The sequence below is a fragment of the Miniopterus schreibersii genome, assembly GCF_964146895.1.
Source record: "Miniopterus schreibersii genome assembly, chromosome: 4".
Taxonomy (NCBI): Eukaryota; Metazoa; Chordata; class Mammalia; order Chiroptera; family Miniopteridae; genus Miniopterus; species Miniopterus schreibersii.
In genome coordinates, this window is record NC_138105.1 from 16,439,672 (window position 1) to 16,458,520 (window position 18,849).

At 46.6% G+C, this 18,849-nt stretch overlaps 1 protein-coding gene across 5 annotated transcripts in view; it reads right to left on the reverse strand.

The window, feature by feature from the left end:
- Nucleotides 1-18,849, reverse strand: part of ARHGAP26 (Rho GTPase activating protein 26) — a 405,589-nt gene that overhangs the window by 292,179 nt on the left and 94,561 nt on the right. For all 5 annotated transcript variants that reach the window (XM_081134784.1, XM_081134783.1, XM_081134782.1 and 2 more), the window contains exons 2-5: nucleotides 11,991-12,086; nucleotides 10,415-10,476; nucleotides 5,806-5,877; nucleotides 332-433 (exon numbers count right to left, since the gene is read on the reverse strand). In XM_081134784.1, the coding sequence (XP_080990910.1) occupies nucleotides 332-433; nucleotides 5,806-5,877; nucleotides 10,415-10,476; nucleotides 11,991-12,086 (332 nt within the window). The remainder of the gene's footprint in view (nucleotides 1-331; nucleotides 434-5,805; nucleotides 5,878-10,414; nucleotides 10,477-11,990; nucleotides 12,087-18,849) is intronic.

Consider the following 18,849-nt stretch of genomic DNA (forward strand, 5'->3'; position numbering starts at 1 on the left):
ACAGAATCAAGGTCAAGGGGGAGAGAAACAGGAAAACAGATCTCAGTTTGAAAGGAAGAAGCCCATTCTCGTAATTAGGGCTGCCCAACAGGGAGACGGGTGATCGTGACTGGCAGCATGGTCCTCTGTCACTGGCAGGCTGGACAGCCACCAAGGGTGTGGTGTGGGTGGGAAGATACAAAGGCCATCCAGGCACTGGGCATCGGATCAAGCTCCTGGTTTCCAAGGTCTCTTCCAAACCTAGAATTTTCTGTTTAAGAGTAACTAGTACACATCCACAGCACCGTATAAAATTGAACACTTTATTCAAGATACTAGTACAATTTCTTACCTCCTGAAGCTGAGATTCTTTCTTTTTGGAAGACAAATTCAAGTGTTTTTCTAAGATGCCACAATACTTCTCTGTCTCCTTGTCATACTTCTTTTTGGCTTCCTGGTAAAAAGAGAAGTGAGGAGAAGACAAAAAGGGTAAAACGTTGCAGGAATTAAAGCAACCTGGGTCAAGACCTTTCCGCTCATCTTCAGAGTGTCATCATTCCCTCCAACACAACAGCAGCAGACAACCCAGTGCCTACTCCTCAAATAACGCCCATTAAATCAAGCAACCACCCGTCAGCAGCCCCACAGCTTTGAGGGTCTGTCACAGAGGCACCACCACAATGCCAGAGACAAGGTAAACACCGATACTTCATAGTGGCAAAGCCAGGACTCCACCTTCTAAGACCTTTGATTGTGAAACAGAAATTTCTAGTTTCTAACTCACAAGGATGTTCAAAGCCAAACGAAGGAGGGAAATTACCTATGAAGATAACCTCTAAGTAGGAAGATCAACTTATAGTTTAAATGGGACAGGTCTAGACTAACGGAGATCCAGCTTTAAGTGTTCAAAAGGTACTTCTTAATGTTGAGACCCAAATATCCCTTGATGCAATAATACCGCACGCGGGTCTGTAAGCTGAGGCATAATTCAAGACAAAGAAGACACTGTCTTCGCAAATGTGATCACCACCGCATCATTAATCATTCGGGGGGGGGGGGGGGCGGCAGTGGCAGTAACATCGCTGCCCAAGGTTAAGATTTGGGATAATCCAAGTATAGCACATCCAACATATATAACTGGGAAGGCTAGGCAGTCATATGGAAAACTGCTCACCATATAATGAAAAATAATAATAGCACGATACAATCTTGTGCATCCTGTCTAGACTGTATATACCTATAGACAAAGATTAGATGGGAAGATATCTAAATGAAAATACTTGAGTTAAGCAATGGGATAATGCATGATTTTTTCCCCCCTCCATTTAGGAAATTTTTATTGTCCTATATTAATTATTTTCAAAGTGAAAAATAATGTAAATATCATAATACACATAATAATCTCTGCTGTCCCACTACATCACTGAGTCAGTGAGGTTCTATTTTTATCTCCCATTTACAGACAAAAAAAACTTAGACCCGGGGAGGTTAACTTGTAAAATGTTGCAGAAAGTGACAGAGCTGGGATTCGAGCCCAGGACAAGCTGCCTCCAAAGCCCACGTCTCAACCACACTTGAGACACACTGTCACAGGCATCTCTTCCTTCCTATTTCCCCATGGAGATGGTGGGAAAGGGGGCTGGGAGCAGGTTGGCACTGGCCTGCTAACGAGGATCCAATTTACTGAGTGCATCATTCCTGCTTTTGACTTATGTGGAGCCCACAGAGGATTTTTTTGCAACTCCAAGGCCTATAAGAGAAGAAAAATGTTTGCAGCCAGATGAGGAAACTCAGAGACATCTCTATTCATTTACCAAAGATATAACGCTCAACCACTCTGTGTTAGGCTGTTTTAGGCAGTGGAATACAAGACAGCAGCAGTCCCTATCCTCGTGGTGAGTTCGTCCCACTAAGCCGGTAAACAGCATAATTATAGACTGCCGCCGCGCTGTGAAGGAAATAAACAGGGTGCGAGTCGCAGATGCCACAGGTAGGGTGCTCGGAAGAGGCCCCGCTGGGGAGGGGAGATGTGAGCTGAGACCTGCTGATCCAGCAAGGGGTAAATGGAGGCTTCTAGAGCAAAAGAGCAGTAAGTGCTCCAGACAGAACACTCTGAGCCAAAGTGGCACCAAAATCACCAAGAAGCCATCTCCTGAAGCCCCAACAAGCTCCTGCAACATCAGACACATTAATCTGACAAAGAGCAAAATTCTAGGCCTCACAAAGTGGCAGAATCATCATCTACCCAATTTTAGATGCACGTGTATCCACTTCTACACATCTGATTTTTGCTTAAAAGACCACTTACATGCAAGAAAAATGAAACATGCAGAAGCCAATGAAGACAAGCCCAAGGAGGCATTACTCCTTCCAATCTGAGAGGTACCGGCAAGACACCTGACTCAGGCAGCTCTTCCCCTTTATAGGAACCAGTGACTTTGAGCTGTGGCTCCAAGTCCCAGTTAACGCTCCCTTAGCCACTCCACCAGCCCTGTCAGCAACCCCAGAAAGGAGAACCCCAAGCCAGGACAGTCTAGCTAACCAGAGGCGAGGGAAGGTCGGGGAACATGAGTCACTGGAATTCCGTGAGTTTCTGGCAGCTCGAGCCTCCACATTCCACGTTCAAGAGAACAGCCAAAGCGAAAGAGAAAGGGAAGACGATCTGTCCTGAGCCACGGCAATAAGACTTCTGAGGGAAGAGCTACTAAGATTTAAGAAAACGTTCTTATGATGGCAGGTGGTGTCACTCGGTTCTCAGGGACAAGACGGTGTTCGCCTTCGAGGGCATCCACCTGGGTGGCTACGGGGAGAAAGGGCAGAGCAGGCTCCTGCATTCCCAACTCTGTACAGAATGACTAAGCAAACCACTGCCCCTCCCCAGGACTTGGTTCCCTCAGCCACAGACTGAGGGTGACTACAGGAGACAACTGCTCAGGTTCCTCTTTCAGCTCAAAGACTGTCTAACAAACTAAGGACACCTGCCTCCTTGTGGGACTGTCAGGGCTAAATGAGGTAAACCATGTACAATGCTTAGCCGAGTGCCAGGAGCACTACAAGAGCTTAGTAAACCTCAGCGATGATGACAAAGATGGTGGCAATGGCAATCATCTACACCTACCTCCCTCTTACCGGGAACACTGCCTGCTTGCCACAGCCCATGTCTAGGAAGGCAGCCCTTCACCGCGCCATCACACTGGAGGCTGCATGTTCACCTACATCTCCGTGCGCCCTCCTCCCAGGCCCACCGCGAGCCAAGCAACCCCATCTGGGCGTCTTCTCCACCATACGCCAGCGTGTGGCACGGGGCCAGGCACGCAGCAGGCTCGCGCTTATTTTTTTAACGAATAGACTGTGAGTATAGAATATAATAACTAACATCAACGACTATAGGACAGACACTGTTCTAAGCACCTTAAATGAGTTCACTCATTTCTTCCTTACCTCTATGAGGTAAGTACTATCGTGATCCCCACTTTATTTTATAGCTCAGGGAACAGGCATGGCGAGGCTCGGTAACCTCCCCAAGTTTACACGCAAGCGGCAGGATGAGATTTGGACTCAAGCAGTCTAGCTCTAGTGCCCACGCTTAATCATTGCTCGCCAGTGTCCAGTCTTACTTTCACTGTACAGCCCAGCTAGGGTGGCAGGAAAACGTAGGGCCAAACTCAGAACTCTAAACGTAGGGCCACGGTTACACTGAGCTACAGGGTGGGACCCTACCTCTGAGAAGCCACACTAGCACAAGATGCCCAGGAGTCCACCTCCCTGGAAGCCTTCACACCCCAGCTCTAACTTCAGCTTCTTGCAAGTAGCAACAGCTTGTTACAAAAACAGAAGCAGCACCAGAGGGGACAGGAGGAAGAATACTTTTAACAGCCCACGGGCAGAGTTCAGAAACTTGAACTTAGCTGCTGAACAGCCCTTGTTGGCTCTTAACTATCCTTGAATCTGTTCTCTACATTGCCTAGTTGTCTCTGTTGTTTCTTTGTTGTCTCTGAAATGCACATAATACTATAATGTAAATGCACTGGGGGGGGACGGGACGACACAGGTATACTGAAAAAATGAAATGACAAAGGAGGGAGGAGCAATCACCTCCAATGTCATCACATTATACTTCAACAGGAATGGGAGAACAGAATATTTATGAGAGGAAACACATTTTGGTGAACAACCATTTTTCTTAAATTTAATTCTCATATTTCTCACCATCTATAGCCCCCACCCCCGCCCACCCAACCTGGAAAAGTACCTGCTCCTGTCATTATGATCAATGTATTAATCCAAAGGGAGCCTCACTCAGACTTTCACTTCTCCCCCGTGCTAACTGTGATAACGTTCAAACCAGTGCTGAGGGAAGAGGCCAGAGTGAGAGGCGTCTGTACTCAGAGGGAGAAGTGACTATTAGAAAGATGACTCAGTAAACAGGTCTGCTCTGCCTCTGCCGAAAAGCTCTTCAGAGCCTCTGCCACGTGTTTTCAGGGGTGGGAGGCACAGGCCCCAGGGCCGCTAAAGAAGAGCTGCTCACTGGGCCTGCGTCAGCGAGAGCTGCAGAGGGACGCGCAGGACATTTTCTCACCCTTCGCTGGGTTTGCTCAAAGTCTTGGATAAAATCCTGATGGAAACAGACATTCCTTTAAATTACACATTCCTGATACAAAACCAATAATCTCCAATTTCTTCATAAATGTAAACTGTAAAATTGGTAGAAAAGTGCTGTAGAATTGGAAGAAAAATCTTTGCTGTGGTCCCTCCTTCAAAAATGAGTAACCCTGGCTGAAGTGAACATCATCTCTCTCAGGCCCTGATATGTTCATTTTCAGAAAGCAGATGCACTTGGAGGGGGTCGAAGAGGGTAGAGAGGTGGAAGACCCCACTTCTTACATTTCAGCTGTTTTTTCCCCACCTACAGGCACCTTTCAAGGCCATTTCACAGCTGAGTAAAATTCATAAAACAGGTAAGAGTGTGATGCTGTCCAATACCCCTGCAGGTGGCGCAAGGGACTGTGGCTGAAGAACTGAGTTCTGGAAAAGCAAGAAGAAAATCTGAAAAATCCTTTTGCTTTCATTGATTCCAATGAAAACATCTTCCCTGCAGGTGGTCTCGAACACTCTACTGAAGGTCAAGCTGGCTAGGGCTTCTTAGTGATTTCTCACAGAGCAGGGGACCCCGGGAGAATCTGCCTCTTAAAAATGAACAAGACTCCAGTTGCTGTCTTTCAGCGAATGCATTAGAATCGGCCAAGTTCAGGCTACAGTTCCTCCAAGTCAGTGATAACAAACAGTGACCTCTGGGCTGAAGCAATCCCACTTTTTGACCTGCACGATCTGTAATATATATTTTTAATTATTTGCCAACATATTTTTTAAAACAAGGCAATTTCATATAAAACTCTGACTTTTCCATTTCGCTTGAAAAATTTAAAGATCTATCAAGAGAGGGTTTATTTGCATACACAGCAAAACTGAGCTAAGAACAGAGTGCCACACTCACAGGGCCCAACTCGTAACCTGTGTCCTTGGTGAGGAGTCCTGGACCTCACAATAAAGACAATCCCATGTTGTCCAAGCACACAGGTATCTAGCTACCAACATAAAGGAGTAATGGTTTCTAACTTAGGATGATTTAACAACTAGCACAAAATGATTAGAAAACAAAATACTAGAATGGATGCTCTGGGGATGACCACTCAGGCCATCCTCAGACACTTGTGAAGAACAGATGAGCAAGGCTCCGGGCTTATCTGCCCAAGATTTTCTGAAGATTTCCCAAAGAACGTGTGTTTTCCAGCCTTCCTGCCCTAAAATCTACTGCAAAATTCTCACCTTGGCAGCCCCGATCTGCTCCTTCCGAAACTTCTCCAAGGGCGTGATGAGCACGTCACTGGCATTCTCAATCTGGTGAGAACAAACAGAGGGGAGCAGGGTCAGGGAGACACAAGAGCAGTATCAGTAAAGAATTAGAGTGGCTCTGGCACAAAATGCCTCCCCATGTCTCCAAATAAAATTTGAGTAAGCAATACTGTGCATGTGGTAACTGTTCACAATATTTAAACTGACAGCATGTCGAATCAAAACCTAGTCATCAGTTCAAAACATGGTATTCTTCCTGTGCATGATTAAAATTGAATCTTTAAAAATAAAAATTAGGGTCTGGCTGGTGTGGCTCAGCAGTTGAGCGTCGATCCATGCACCAGGAGGTCCTGGTTCAATTCCTGGTGAAGGGCACATACCTGGGTTGCAGATTTGATCCCCAGCTGGGGCACGTGCAGGAGGCAACCAATCAGTGTGCTTCTCTCATCTCTATGTTTCTCTCTCTCTCTCTCTCTCTCTCTGAACTATGATCAGGACGCTTGTGTCTACTGACTACTGGCTGCCTCTTAATTTCATCTCACAGCCTCACCCCCTCAGGTCCTGCACTCCAACTACACCATCACTGGAAGCCACCTCAAATGCACCAAACCTGTCCCCCTTCTAGGCCTTTGCATTTCACTGTTAACTCAGATGATCTGTCCCCAAATCCTCATGAGGAAGACTCATTACTTATGCAAGTTTCAGTTTAAAGGCCACCTCTGTATGGAGGCCTTCTATGACCACCAATAACATCCAGAGAAATTTCCCACCTCTTCAGAGGATGTAAGCCAGCTAAAGTTTTCTGTTCACCACCATGCACGCATGCACATGCACACACACACACGCACACGCACCATCTCGTAAATGCTCACTTGTCCACCACATCCACAAAACACAGAAGAGTGCTGAAACAAAGGAGCACTCAAATATTTTTCAATGACTAAATGAATGAATGAATGATTTCTTGATTGGCTGCCAACTACGTGACCATGGGCAAAACATTTAACCTCTCTGGGCTCCAATTTCCTTGTCTACAAAACAATTGGGCTGGATTGTTCCAGCTCTAAGATTCCATGGTCTTTTCTAAAGCAGTACTGTACAATATTTTACAATCTTTCCTCTTAAGTCATTCACTGCTTATTCGCTGCTCAACTAATTATTTCAGGAATCTCATTACAACAAAGCATTATTTTTCTAAATCACATGCATATCCACTGCAATGAAACCAACAGAGTAAATATCAGAAGCCATAGATGGACACAGAAAGAACTAACTGGACAAAGTGAAGAACAGAAGGTGACAGAAGGTGGCAGGTCTCCAAATTCACTGCCATTTGCCTTTTTCTCAATTTTTAAAAAAAATATATCTTTATTGATTTCAGAGAGAGGAAATGAGAGGAGAGAGAGAGGTAGAAACATCAATGATAAGAGTCATTGATTCGCTGCCTCCTGCACAGCCCCTACTGGGGATTGAGCCTGCAACCCGGGCATGTGCCCTGACCAGGAATTGAACCTCCACCTCCTGGATCATAAGTCAATGCTCAACTGCTGAGCCACGCCTGGCCGAGCCCTTTTTCTCAACTTTGAGAGCATTTATTTTAATAAAGAGCAACACTAGAGTGTTGCAATATTGTTTAACTTGTTTGATTTTTATTGTTATCTGATGAGACTTAATTGGCTCACTTGTTTAAGTCACTTCCACAAATCAAGTAAAAGTCCCTAAAGCTCACAATGGTGTCTGAGCTCCTAAGTCAGTGGATCTCAGCGTTAGCTGCATGTTAGGCTCACCTGGGAAGCTGTTAAAAATCTCTATGTGCAGGCGACACTCCAGACCAATTAAATCAGAAACTCTACACTTCGTCCCAGGCATTATCAGTATGTTTTAAAGTCAAGTTGTTCCAAAGGGCATCCATGACTGAGAATCCAGCCCTAAGTAGATGCTAAACATATAAAAGCAGTAACTGCTCTTGGGACTCAGGATGCCCAAGTCCTTGCCCCCGTCCTTCCACTGCTTGCTATCAGCCTTCCTAAGACCTCAACTTTCTCACCTGTCAAATGAGGGACTGCAGAGGTGAGAAATAAGGTCTGTCTGGGTCTATGATGCCATGACTGTGTAATCTCCACTCAGGTCCAAGCACTTGCTAATACTGGGGGACACGGTAGCCCATTCTCTGCCCTTCAAGAACTCATGTTTACTATGGGACATGTGCAGTGATTATCAGGACACAATGTGCTGAGTGCAGAATCAGAGGCATGAAGTGGATAAGAAAACACAAAGGATGGTCAAACATCCCAGGGCATCAGGAAGGCTTTCCAAAGAAGGTACAGTTCTGCTAAGCTAAGCTGAATTGGTGAGGAAGCTGTCACAGGGCAAGGAGGTAGCGAAGGGGCTTGCGATGGCCAGGGACTCAGATGCAGGCAGCAGAAACTCGGTTCACTGACATTAATAATAAAATTGCAGAGGCAAGCTGAGAAGTATAATCCAGTCATTGTTCCCTTCCTGCAGGCCACAGCAATCTTCGGGGTATTACCGTGATTTGCTCACCACACCGCCCACCACCAAATACTGACTCGGCCAAGAATCAGACTCCAAAGAATCACTTCCCTTTCTCAGGCACTAGCAAGTGCACAAACACAAGCTTTCCCTGCCTCCACCCACCGGCAACCCTGTGCCACTGCCACCACCGCCACCACCACCGCCACCGCCACCACCACCGCCACCACCGCCACCCTCTGATTCTGGTTCAAGCACCCAACAATGAGCAATCAAGGGAAATAGTGTGTCTCGCTGCAGGGCAGGAGGCGAGAGGCTTCTGCTCTGTTTGGAGTTTTCAAGAAACTCCCACATTCTTTGGTATAACACACACTTGGGTTTGAATCTAGACCATGCTACTTATGAACTGTGTGATCTTGGGCATGTTACATAACTTCTGTAAATCTTAATACCTTCATCTGGACAATGAGGATGATACAGGCACCACCTCACACAGTCATCATGATGGTTAAAATAGAAAATGTCTGGCTACGTAGTGTCTTGGTAGATGCTATGAACTAAATTGCATCCCTCTTTCCGCCCCAGATTCATGTATTGAAGCTCTAACCCTGGCAAATTAATGAAACAAGGAGGCCATGAGATGAGAGGCTCTAATGCCTTGGCAGCCTACATCAGCATCCCCAAACCTAAGCCTGTGAGTGCTGCAAGGTTAAGAAATCAAAGCCTAAGAAGAAGCAGTCACAACCAGGCCTTCCCAAGTAAGGCAACCACTTAAGAGACAGCCAATTAAATAATGTCCTTGCTTTGCTTCTGCACCTTCTGTATGGAAATCTTTCTCCTAGCTCCTGTCACAAGAGTGCTCCTGTTTTCAGGCTGGTGCTACCTAGCTTGAATTGATTTTTGCTCAAATAAATTCTTAAAATTTTAACATGCTTTATCTTTTAATACCCATAATGTGATAGTATTTGAATATGGAGCCTCTTTGAAGGTAACTGGGTCATGAGGGTAGTGTCCTGATGGGATTAGTGCCCTTGTAAGAAGAGACGTGAGAGCTTCCCCGCCCTTTCTCTGCCACGTGAGGATACAGTAAGAAGGTGGCCATCTGCAAGCCAGGAAGAGGGCCCTCACCTGGAACCACATCAGTTACCCCTTTGATCTTGGAATCCCCATTCTCCAGAACTGTGAGAAATATATGTCTGTTGTTTAAGCCACTCAGTCTATGGTATTTTGGCAGCCCAAGCTGACCAAGACAGGAAATTTAGTCTCAAACCATCAGTTGTTAGTATGGAAAGAGAAGAAAAATGTTCATTAATGGACTCTTCCTCAGGCTTCTGGAGCACTACTTCCTAGAGAGAAGCCTTTCTTGGGACACATCCTCATGCTGTCAGCAGGGGGTTTCAAATCAGGCTCAGGCCTGGTATGTTAGGAATATGGGGGGAGATGCCAAAGAACTTGTGGGTTTAGAATCCCTCATCTGCTAATGCTGAACCACATCAGAATAAATTCTAATGCAAAAGAGATCTTTTAAGAACCTGAAGATCAGCCTTAGGTTCGTGAACTTCACAGTGTCTCTCTTTGAAGACCTTCTTAGAACTACCATCACTTCACTTACCAAGTACCCGCTTACTGAGTGCCTACCACATGGCAAGCACTGTGTTAGGTGCTTGGAATTAAAAGTGAAGGAGTGACCCTGCCCTCCAAGAGCTCTTGGATAAGTTTAATAAAGTGGGGTAGGGGGATTGCAGAGTGGGGCACCTTCATTCCCATTCTGCCAACAGAAAAATCTAAGGCCCCAAAGAGTTAAATAATTGTAAAGTTATCCCTAGAAGTCATATACCTTATGTATACACATTACAGTGAATCCTTAGGAGGGCAATGAGGTCATTCTCAAGTTATCCAAGTAGATATATCCTATTTTTTTACAAAAGGCTTCAAATTCTACAAAGATGGGAAGATAAGTCTTGCTCAAGAGCTCAAAGCACTCAAGTGGCAGAGCCTGGACTCAAACCCAGTTCTTCTGATAGCAAATCCTTTATTCCCCAGGTGTGACCATACTGTCTGGGACCGAGAGCAGCCCAGCTATACTCACCATCCGTATCCGTTCATCTTCAAGATTCCTGAGAACAGTGGCAAACTCCTGCAAAGACCTTGCTGGAAAAGAGAAAGGGGCCATGAGATGGAAGATACAGCTACCATTATGGATTCAAATCCCTTGGCACATGCAGAAACCTAAAGTCAACTGTTTCCCAAGGCTCCCCTTATTTTTTAATTGTTAACCATTAAGGATGACCCAGAAATGCATGTTAATTCCACCTGGCACTTTAGCTAGGGAAGGATTTCCTTCAAGGAAAAGACTGGCCTGTTCCTGAGAGTACCCAGGACTGATGAGATGCTGGCTGGCTCCCAGATCCCGGGCTGGAAGGGGCAGAGTTCCGGTTAAGAGTTGGAGGATTTCCTGCCCAGAATTCGACCTCCTCAACCTTTGTTGTGGGCCTGCGTCAGAACGCAACCTTTTCTTTGGCACTAGAACTAAACAAACAGTGCTGCTGGCACTGGAAGCTTTGGCTTCTCCTTGGGTTCCTCCTGAGTCTCCAAGCCACTAATTAATGCAATACAGCTTGCAGAACGCTAGTCAAATGGGGAGAGTCCCCTGTGCTAGAATTATTCCCAAAGGCAACAGGCATTTAAGTGCAATAGCCCTGAGAATATTTGGGACATCTGAATGATGCTGGGGAAAACATCCATACATTCAGGATTTATAATGATACATTTTCACTGCTCTGAGCTATCTCCCAACTGCCTTTGCTCATCCCCAGATCCTGGTGCACTGCATGGCAATAGGGACTCAATAAGCTTTTGATGACTTAATTAATTCAGTATAAAATTCTCAATTCTTGCTCATTTCATGAAGTCAACCAAGATGCCCAATGTAAGAAGAGTAAAGTGCAATGACTAGGCCCTGGCAAAGAAAGCTATCTTGGCATTGCAAGTCCTCTGTGCTCAGTGTTGCCTACAAAAGACAAACAGGTGATGGTGAAGAGTGAAGAAGCAGTGAGGTATCCAAGGTAACTCCAACCATCAGCCTCTCATTAAAGAAACAAAAGAGAGAGGTGGAGGGCACTGTGAGCTACACACTGAGCTCCTCCCCTCATAGCTCCAGCCTACTGTTGCCAGGCAGGATGTGGGGCCAGCTGATCAGATTCTCCAATTGTCAAAGAAGCTGGAGAACTGAAACTTTAGGATAAATTCAATTTATATGGGAATTCAATTAAAAAATGAGTGCCAAAGAAAACATGGCTGCATTCTGATCTCAGCCCACGAGCTAGCATTTGCAACCTCTGATCTAATTCCTCTCTCACCTTTGCTCAGTTCTTAGCTCCGTGGCTGTGGGGATGAACGGCATAAAACCAGCCAGAAGCGGAACACTAAAGGAAGGGAGAGGAGAGCCCCACTGCAAACCTTCAAGCTTTCTCCTGCGAGTGGAGGGGGGAGACGCAATCCCAGAGCTCCAAGAAGCAGCCCAGAATAGCCCCAAATCCCTGATCTTCGCCTAACTCTGCCCCCTCTGCTGTTACTATGGATTTCTTAATTTATAACACTTAGCCCCAGAAAAAGGCTCAGCAGGGACATCGGAAGTTGCGATAAACTGCACGGGCATCACTTACCTATACACATTTCATCATCCGTTTCTGCATCTCCTATGCACTGAAATTTAAATTCATTTAAGGAATCTGCAAACTTCCTCTTCGCTGAAGACAAATCTAGCAAGAAAAAATAAAAAATATGAATTACTGAAAATAAACTGGTTTTCCTATTTGCTCCACCTTTTAGTCCTGCCACTGCTATAGCAGCTAGCAGATTTCTCCCCGAGTCCACATCAAAGCACGAAAGAACGTAAATTCAAAATAGTAAATACTTCTTTATACCATGAAATGCTGATTTGCTTTAGAAGTTAGTATGCTTATTGCATTTGCTTTAGCAATTCTGGCCCTATTTCTCATTCCTCCAGCTACATGGCGAGTCCTGGCTTCTCCATTCGACACAGGTGGGAATCCACTTGCTTGAGGAGATTGGGAAGGTTGGGGAGGAAGTGTGGCTTTAGCATCCACAGCCCTGCAGGCTGGGTCTGTCACTGACCCTCCATGTGGTTAGTGAAGCTGCCCCCGTTTCAGACACAGCAGTACCTTCCTCTAGCCCAAGTCATTCCACAAACTGCTAGAAGAAAGTGCTGGAAACGGCCCTGTCCCTGTGGCACAGGAGGACCTGGGCTTCCTCTTCTAACTCTAGGACCTCTGGAGCAGAGAAGTCGGCCAGTCTGACAAATGTCCATCTGAACCATTTCCCTGGTCACCACGCTCCACTACTGCCGAGAACAAAGCCCTGGCAACATTTGGGGTTGGGGTAACCCCACACATGGTATAACCCCACACATGGCATCTATAAAGAAAGCTCTCAGAGGCCCTTGTCAAATTTAAACAATAAGCTTGCATTTAAGTCAGCAATAAAAGCCAAGGCTCCTTCAATGAACCCTCAACTTCTCTTAAGGGTATAGAACCACCAAGGCACCTTTCAGCGGCCTGACAGACGTCGCTGCTCAGTACAAATGTGCTTAACTTAATTCCATGCACAGCCTTCCTGCAGATTAGGCTAATCACTCCAATTACCCTCGTCCATGTTCCCCTCATGGAAGGGGAAATGGCATTATGTTCAAATTCCCAGAGGAGGGAAATATGAGGCATAGCTGGCAACAAGGCCTGGCTTTAATAAGATGTTGGGGTGGGGCTGGGAGAATTCTGGCTTCACAGATCAACAAAACCTATTGGAATAAAAGCACCCATGATCCTCAGCACTTCTCTTTTTCAGTTCCCAGATTTGTCCCTTGAGGTTGGCAGTTAGATTTTTCCCATCTTTTGGTTTTGCCTGTTTGTTTCCTCTCCATATACCTGGCAGTGCATCCTGCTGTGCATGTGCTGTTTAACATGGGGGGGAGGGGGGGTATATACAAATCCAACCCCCAACATTCAGTTCATCAATCTGACTGTTCACTCCAAACAATGGCTACAAGACCAGGGGAAGAGGCAGGCTGGGCTATCCCATTCTCGAGTGTGGGGCTCAGGGCACCACGCTGGATACCAGCGGCTCCTGCTCTGAGACTGCCCTCCCAAGTGGCTGAGATGACACAGGTCCCGAGCTAGCTGTGGCTTGTGCAAGGTCCTCTGCTCTATGCCAAGAGAGGAAGGCACTCAGAATGGTGAAGGAAGACACAGGAGGCAACAGCCAAGAGTCTTTGGTCTCTCCCCGGTTCAGTCACTTTAATGGAGTGGTCCTTTGGCAAAAAGTCTAAAGATGCTGGCAGGAGAATGAGGCATCTCTTAAAAGTAGCCAACCCAGGCTGAGGATATCCCTGAGAACACAAATCACTCCCTGGCAAGAAAGAAACAGATGCATCTGAAAGAACACTGTGCAGAGGAAGGACAGGAGGCCACAGGCAGGCAGGATGAAAACAGGGAATTATAACTTTTCAGAGTGGAAGGCAAAGCCCTCCAAGAGGCCCAAAGCGTGGAGAGCGTGGAGTGTGGGCGTGGTCGTACTCCATGTCATTTTAGTCAAAATGTTCCCCTGATCAGAAGTCACAAAGAAAGGCCTGAGCAAAAAGTAAGAACAGGGTTGCTTCTCTATCCACCTAAAAATTCTCCTGTGCCTCCACAGTAGGCAAGAGAGACTCAAGCTGGACAATCTTCTCAACAAAGTGGAAAAAAGGTGAAATGCAAGCCAGGCTCGGGAAAGCTCCCAGCACGCACCTGAAAGGCTGGGCTGCCAGGAGCAGCTGCCAATGAGGAGCACGGAGTGGCTCGTACTGCACAACGGGGCCTTTGTGGGGCCTTTCAGGGGGGCCCGCCGAGCCAGGAGCGGGGCCTGGTAGCTTACGAGCAGAAGGTAACCTGACTTCACTGTCCAGCCGCACACAGCACACCCCGGCACAGCACAAACCTGAGAAGCGACGTGGGGCCCCCGATGCTGATAAAGAGGCCGGTCCCCCTGATGGAAGATTAAGTAATAAGTACTGGTATGGAGTCAATACTGGGCTGTGGGCCAGTGGGGACAGCTGGGGAGAGTGAGAATCCCAATTATTGGAATCTGAAAAGGAACTCACCACGGCTTGAATGACTCACGCTTCAGAGAGAAATCTTTCTTTAAAGGTGCAGCGCCCACCTGTTGTTTTGCTCGGCCAGCATCCACTCCCCTGTCTTTGGGACAGCACCTCCAGCTTGCTCGTTTCTCCACTTGCACTGCATGGGGTTCTGACTATATGCTGATCAATCCCTTCCCCAGCCCCTGGCCCTCACCCCAACCTCCAATGGCTTCTGGGTTCCAGTTTCAGCTCCATTGTTTACCAGATATGTAACTAACCCAGGGTTAGTCAGAAAATCTCAATCATTTCATCTGACAGCTGTGAGCCCTACCTAAGCCACCGGCTGTCAGGGGACCAAGAAAGACACACTGTATAAGTCTCTGTACTGTAAGCCTGAGGTCTAGGCAAGGCTGGGCTTTTCTTCCCTGACATATAAATCCTCTGATAGCAGGACCCAGGGAAGGTGATCACTACCAGCAATGAGAGCTCAGAGAAATTAAAGGACTGACATAAAAACACACAGCCTCTAAAGAGGGGACCTGTGACTTGGTCAAGTCCTCGGAACTTAGACCCTGTAGCACGTGGCCACATCATGCTCCCTCACGCCATTAATAAGCCCCTTCTCTGTTACTTGGGACAATGGAGAGGATATCAAAAAAAGAACGCCCAAAAGTCACTGCTTCTTGTCTACTTCAGCCCAAAAGGATTGGTGGCATCTTATGTAGATGATCACCTTGGACGTGCAGCTGCACAGAGGCTTATTTCGGGAGCCTTCGCTCTGATGCACACAGGACTCCAACGTGCACATTCCAGCAAGAGGAGAAGCTGGTATTGGTGCTGGGTGCGTGCCCAGGTTCGTGGCACCCTGCTCACGTAACCCCACTGCTTCGCGCTCGGGCAGTGCAGGACCCAGCTAAGAGCGAGCAGAGCACCAGTATTTACCGTTGCCACAGGGCAGAACGCTGGCCAGCGTGGAGAGAAGCCGTGACTGGCCTCTGCGAAAGACAAATATCTGCTTTACAGAACACGAAGTCCCTGCCTCTGGGTGAGGAGACCAGGTGGGGAAGGGATATGGAAGCCACTAGAAGCCTGGCCTCGAGAGGCTGCTCCCAAAGCTGTCTGCTCGCTAGGGGACCAGAGGAAAGCGCCCCCGTCTTCCTGGAGGTGCCATGCTCCGCCACGGCAGATACTAACCTGCACAGAGCTTACGAGAATTTAAGCCAAGTATAATCTTTTTTTAACCGTAAGACAAAGTTTATCATAATTTTTTTTAAAGTTAGAATCTACTTTCATTTACACAAGTTTTACTACTAATACCACAAGTCAAGCCCCTTCCTTTTTGTCCTTAATTTACCACAAGTTGAGCCACTTCTCTTTTTTGTACAACCTAACATATGTGTACACACAAACATACATGCATATGGACAACCCACATAATGACAGACTCAAGGTAACCTTACAATTATATTTATTTCAGTGCATCTAGTGCCTTTCTTTGACCTCTAAAGTTACCAAAATTGTATATAACTATCCTTAAAAATATTTAGAACTCTGTCACATCTCCCTGGACTTAGAAACTGATTAGTTAACAAACACCAACCGCCAAGGTACGTACTTGCAACAGGATTGGCATCTGGGCTGCCTACAGCACAAGAATCCTCAAGTCCCAGGCTCCTCTCTCCCTTCTCTGAAGGCCAGTTGCATGCGCCCTCTGGGCCTCATCCTCTTGCGTGTGGAACGGCCCTAGAACTACCCACGAGTGGTTTCGTGTCATAATATATGAGTGTCTAGGACAGGGCCGGACAAAGTAGCCCTCAAAACCCGCTGTACTGATTTGATTGGGTGCAGCAATACAGGCTGGCTTCCAAGTGGAGTGTCTGGGATTCTCCAGGTGAAAGGACCATGGTGGGCGCTGAAAGGTGGATACCGGCCCCCAAGAGACTACAGCTTTATCCCACAACCCCACTTCCAGGTAAAACTCAACATGCTCGAAACCAAATGATCTCTCCTCTCCTACCCTCTCCCAAAGGAGCCAACTAAGCACCTCTTCCTGTGTCCCAGTTCAGTAAAGGGCACCACCATTCGTCCTGCCACACAAGTCCCAGTCAGGCAACCACGTGTCGTCCTTGACAGTGCAGTCCTTCCCAAGTCTGTACATTTTGCTTCCTAAGCATCAATTCTGCTCACTCACCTCCAACGCTATCAGCAATCCCTAAATCAAATACCCCATTTGCCTGGATAACTACAACTGCTTCCTCTCTGGTCTCCCCACATCCACTTTGTGGCTCCAGTCCGCACTCCACCCAGTCATGTCAGCTCCAGCAGTGAATCCTGCGATGGCTTCCCAGAGCTCTAAGAGCAAAGTTCCCTCCCAGGGTCTGAGAGGCCCCCACCTCCCTCTCTGGGCCCCAGGCACGCTGGCCTCTGCCAGTTCCTGGAATGTGCCCTATCCATACCTGCAGCCCTCAGCATAAAAGTTCCTTCCTGCAAGAAGCCTTCCCTGATTTCTCTAACCAGGCCAAGCCCTATTCTATTTTCACATCCTGAGTCCTAGACATCTCTTCTTCATAGCAGTTTCATATTCTCCGGGTAATTCTTTGATGAATATCTCCCCAACCAGTAAGTTCCATACAGGTGAGGATCATGGCCCTTCATGCTTACCACTGTATCCTTAGAACCTAGCACATGGCCTGCAGAGAAAAGGGGCCACAGAAAGAACAAAGGGAGAGGGGAAGCTGGGCACTCCACTAGTTCATTACGCTCATCAAAGGTGATTCTATGCTTGACAAGTGACAAAAAGCAGACTAGGTAAATTAGGAGAAACTTTCCAACTTATGTAAGTCTGGTTGGACCTTGTATATGTGGGAATGTGCTAACTGTTAACATAAAACCACCTCCCCTGGTTCTGTCTATTGAGGAAGGTTCCCACAGAGCTGCAGAGATAGCCACCAGCAAGCACAGAAAGCAAAACTTTCTCTACACCAAGCGACCAGGAAAAATGAACAACAAAACCAGCAACCGTCAGCCACAGCCACGTGTTCCCTTTCAGCCCCAGCACGACCCCAGGCCTGGAGCTAAAACAGATGAAGGAAGTGTTCCCAGAGACCCTTCTTTTCTCTTTCCTTATATCTGGACAAGCTGAGAACAACCCAGCACAAACTGTTTGGGGAGAGGTATTCCCCATACTCACCATTTCCCCAAGTCTGCATATGGCATTTTAAACCCAGTTCCATCACTTAACTGTAAGAAAAGCAAGTGATGTTCCCTTGTTAAGTGCCATTCTATAGCATGAACCCCTGCATTAAATGAGGAAAAAAGAAACAGACCACGTTCAAATCTTACAATAGAACAAAATTCCCCCATAGCCTTCATCTACTTTCTGTGATGCTTGTGGCCACTAGATGGCAATCAATGTATCAGAGAGGTGTGCTAAGACTCAAGGAGAAATGACAGGGCCAGCCTCAAATGCAGTACTGGGGACAGATCCTATCCAGTTGGTAAAAACACCCACCTGAGAGGAGAAATTTCCAGCGGGTGTTCAATCAGCAATGGAGGAAGGGGCCCATGAGGGAAGAATCACCCTAATACATTCGGAGGACCTTTGTTTATCTTAACCATTCAAGCCTGAGATATGGAAGGAAGGGCTGGAGGGATGAAGTCACCACCAACACGTCTCTCACATTATTTCTGGAGCAGACTCAGAAACCCTCTTATCTCACCCCAGGACGCTGTGTCCACCAGCCTAGTCAGCCATGACACGGTAGAGAATGTACATTCTCATCACACATCTGTATGCCTTTCCTGAGACCATTTCCCTAAAACTGTTATTTCCTAAGTGAGGCCACAGCCAGCCAGCACTGACTCTGGAGATTCTGTTTTCCAACCAGAACACTAAGGCTAATGAAATTTTCAGAGTTGATTTTAAAAATGAAATCACATAGAACAAAAAGAAAGGTGGGTCACCTTTTTCAAGATGAGGTTTCCAATTCTATTTACACGGAAACCCCCTTCAAGAATAATACAGGAGCCCCAAACCCACCTTACTATATATCCAAAATATACTACGCATTAAGTTATCGGGTGCTAACTACGTAACATGTACCTAAGTATTTAAAACCATTTCATTCTCCTGACCATCCTAGTGAGTACTTATCATGACTCCCACTTTGCAGGTGGGGAAACAGACTCAGAGAGGTGCAAGAACCTGTCACAGTCACACAGATAATGAGTGGTAGTATAAGAAACCTGGTCCCTCTGACTCCAAAGATCTTAACTACTATACTATATTGCCTAATTTACTCAAATATTTGTGAATCTGGTATCAACGTACTCAAAGAAATAAAAAGATGGTATGTATACCTTGCATATCCTTGAGAAGAATACAATTTAGA